Source organism: Triticum urartu, chromosome 5A (genome assembly GCF_056163025.1).
Source record: "Triticum urartu cultivar PI428250 chromosome 5A, HENAU_Tu73, whole genome shotgun sequence".
In the NCBI taxonomy this organism is placed as follows: domain Eukaryota; kingdom Viridiplantae; phylum Streptophyta; class Magnoliopsida; order Poales; family Poaceae; genus Triticum; species Triticum urartu.
The window spans coordinates 87,349,323-87,351,734 of record NC_141877.1 but is presented as its reverse complement, the minus strand read 5'-3'; the positions used below and the strand labels follow the sequence as shown (position 1 = coordinate 87,351,734).

Sequence of the window (2,412 nt, the reverse complement as noted above, 5' to 3'; positions counted from 1 at the left end):
TCGATCACCTCTCTTTCCTCCTTTGACCGCCCTACTACTTGTTTACATCTTGCATCTTCACCATGGCCATTAATTTTAGCACCGGCCTCCCCTCTTTAGGTTTGACTAGAAACGTAACTAACTGAATCTTGTGACAGAAAATCACTTTAGTTCCAACTACAGTTAACTGTTATGATGCTTAACAAGATCTCATTCATATCATATCCATCTTCTCCTAACGGTTCCCAAGGATGGTGCATCTTTACTTAAGTATATAATTGCACTTGTGGTCTACTACTCTTTACCTGGGCCGATCTCACTCACTTCAACTTTCTTGGTCCCCTCCCCGAAATCTATCTAATCTACTTATCTTTCTTTCTTTCTTTCTTTATCAATTTTGCCTGGTTTTTTTAGAACCAAATGCATTGTTACACCTAGAGTGGTGCAATATCATAAGCTCCGATTCAGATGGGAGGTAGTGGCAATGATGAAACCAAACAGACACAAAGTACAAACTTTCCTGTATATTATGGTAGGCTGCAACTTTCAGTCTGTCACACTATGGACCTTGACACATGGTGTCCATTGTTATCATCAGGAATCTGTCCATTGTTATGAGGGCATGCCTTGTACTAGCATTCTTCAAATTCCACATTTGCCCCTCTCTTTTCATTTCCTTTTTATTGCAAAGGCTTGGAGATAATCTGTACAGGTACATGTATGAGTAATACTATTTGGTCCATATTGTAGGCTGCGGTGAGATCTAGGATACTAGATTATTGCATTCAGCCAGATTGGCTCACAAGTCCCAAGGCCCCCCAATATTTTGTTGTTCTGCCCTACACAAGCAGCATCAAGCCATACATCTCTAGATCCATGAGCACATCTTGGAGATAAGCTCTGAACAAGTCCAGGGCTCATCAGTCATCCGGGCAGGAGCCCACAAAGCCAGCAAATGAGGGTGTCCTATGAGGGAGAAAGCAGTGACCTACACCATTCATGGAGACTGTACTGAGCAGCATTCCATGGCTCTGCATGCACAGAGGATGTGTCCATGTTGAGCATGGCAGCCATGCCCTACCCACTTTGCAGTGTCCAGCTCCAGCCATCCGTGGCTCATCAATCAGAATTGTCCTCCAAAAGGAGGACTGATCTGAGCTGGTTAACTATCCACTGTCATGCCATTATAGTACAGTGTGTGGTCAAGTGACAGGACCTTGGCATGCATCAATCGGTAGCCCTAAAAGTCAAAGTGAGATTTGGACCCCTCTCCCTGTCAATTTGTTCACTGCATTGTGCTTCTGCATGCTCTGGTTTGGCCTGGAGCATCACTGATTAATTCCTTCTGACTTCACCTACTACATATCTTGCTAGTTGTTGCAGCCAGATGAAAACTTAGAAGTCTGTGGTTGTGATTTACGAACTGTTTCGTTCTTAAATCGAATCAGTGTTTTTATTTTATTTTGGAGAAGATCGACCATGTGTTCGTGTCAAACGAGAGGCAGATGGCTACTCTGGAGAAGATCAACCATGTGTTCGTGTCAAACGAGTGGGATGAGGCGTATCCGACGTGTTTCCTCTCAGCTCTGGGCACTGCAGTCTCCGATCATTGCCCGTTAATGTTGGATATGAATGTCTCCATATGCACAAAGAAGAGGTTCAAGTTTGAGTCCTTCTGGACTCGTGCGGAGGTTTTTTTTGATGTGGTCAAGATGGCTTGGACTATGACTCCGGCGGCCTCTAATGACTACCTCACCTTACAAAGTAAGCTAAGGGCGACGGCACGGAGCCTGCAAAAGTGGAGTGATCGTTGGATTAGCAACGTGAAGCTTCAAATTGCCATTGCTATCGAGGTCATTAAGCAGCTGGATATTGCTATGGAGGCAAGGACGCTATCGGATGCAGAGAGGGATCTGCGCAAGTGTTTAAAGAGGAAGCTTTTGGGTTTGAGCTCGTTGGAGCGAACAATCGCTAGGCAGAGATCTAGAATGCTGCATCTGCGTGAGGGCGACGGGAACACGAGGTTGTTCCATCAACAAGCAAGTCATAGGCAAAGAAAGAATGTTTTGAGGACGGTCAAGTACAATGATCGATTATATGCCGGCCAGGATGAGGTGGCTTCGGCGGTGGATGCTTATTTTTGGTGCGGCATTTGGGGGTGCATGCCCTCGTGGATATGCGCTCAACCTGGATGTGCTGGGCCTTCCACGCCTAAACCTGGCGCATCTTGAGCGGCCGTTTACGGAGGAGGAGGTTGAAGGAGTGATCAAGTTAATGCCTCGGGATAAAGCGCCGGGTCCTGATGGTTTTACGGGCAGATTCTATGCTACTTGCTGGAGTATAATCAAGGAGGATTTCATGAGAGCGATGGGCTGCTTCTACAATGGTGACATGAGGGGTTTGGCGGCCATCAATAAGTCCTTGGTCTCTCTT

The 2,412-nt window shown here is 46.0% G+C and overlaps 1 protein-coding gene across 1 annotated transcript; it reads left to right on the top strand.

The window, feature by feature from the left end:
* Positions 1–1,484: 1,484 nt before the first annotated feature.
* On the top strand, positions 1,485–2,210 carry LOC147970421 (uncharacterized). Its single transcript, XM_087523428.1, has one exon. It carries the CDS (start codon positions 1,485–1,487, stop codon positions 2,208–2,210), a length of 726 nt encoding a protein of 241 aa, XP_087379554.1.
* Positions 2,211–2,412: the final 202 nt, after the last annotated feature.

Bases quoted from the DNA above. Each gene is read 5' to 3' on its own strand.
- LOC147970421 (XM_087523428.1), top strand. From the start codon at position 1,485: ATGGCTACTCTGGAGAAGATCAACCATGTGTTCGTGTCAAACGAGTGG.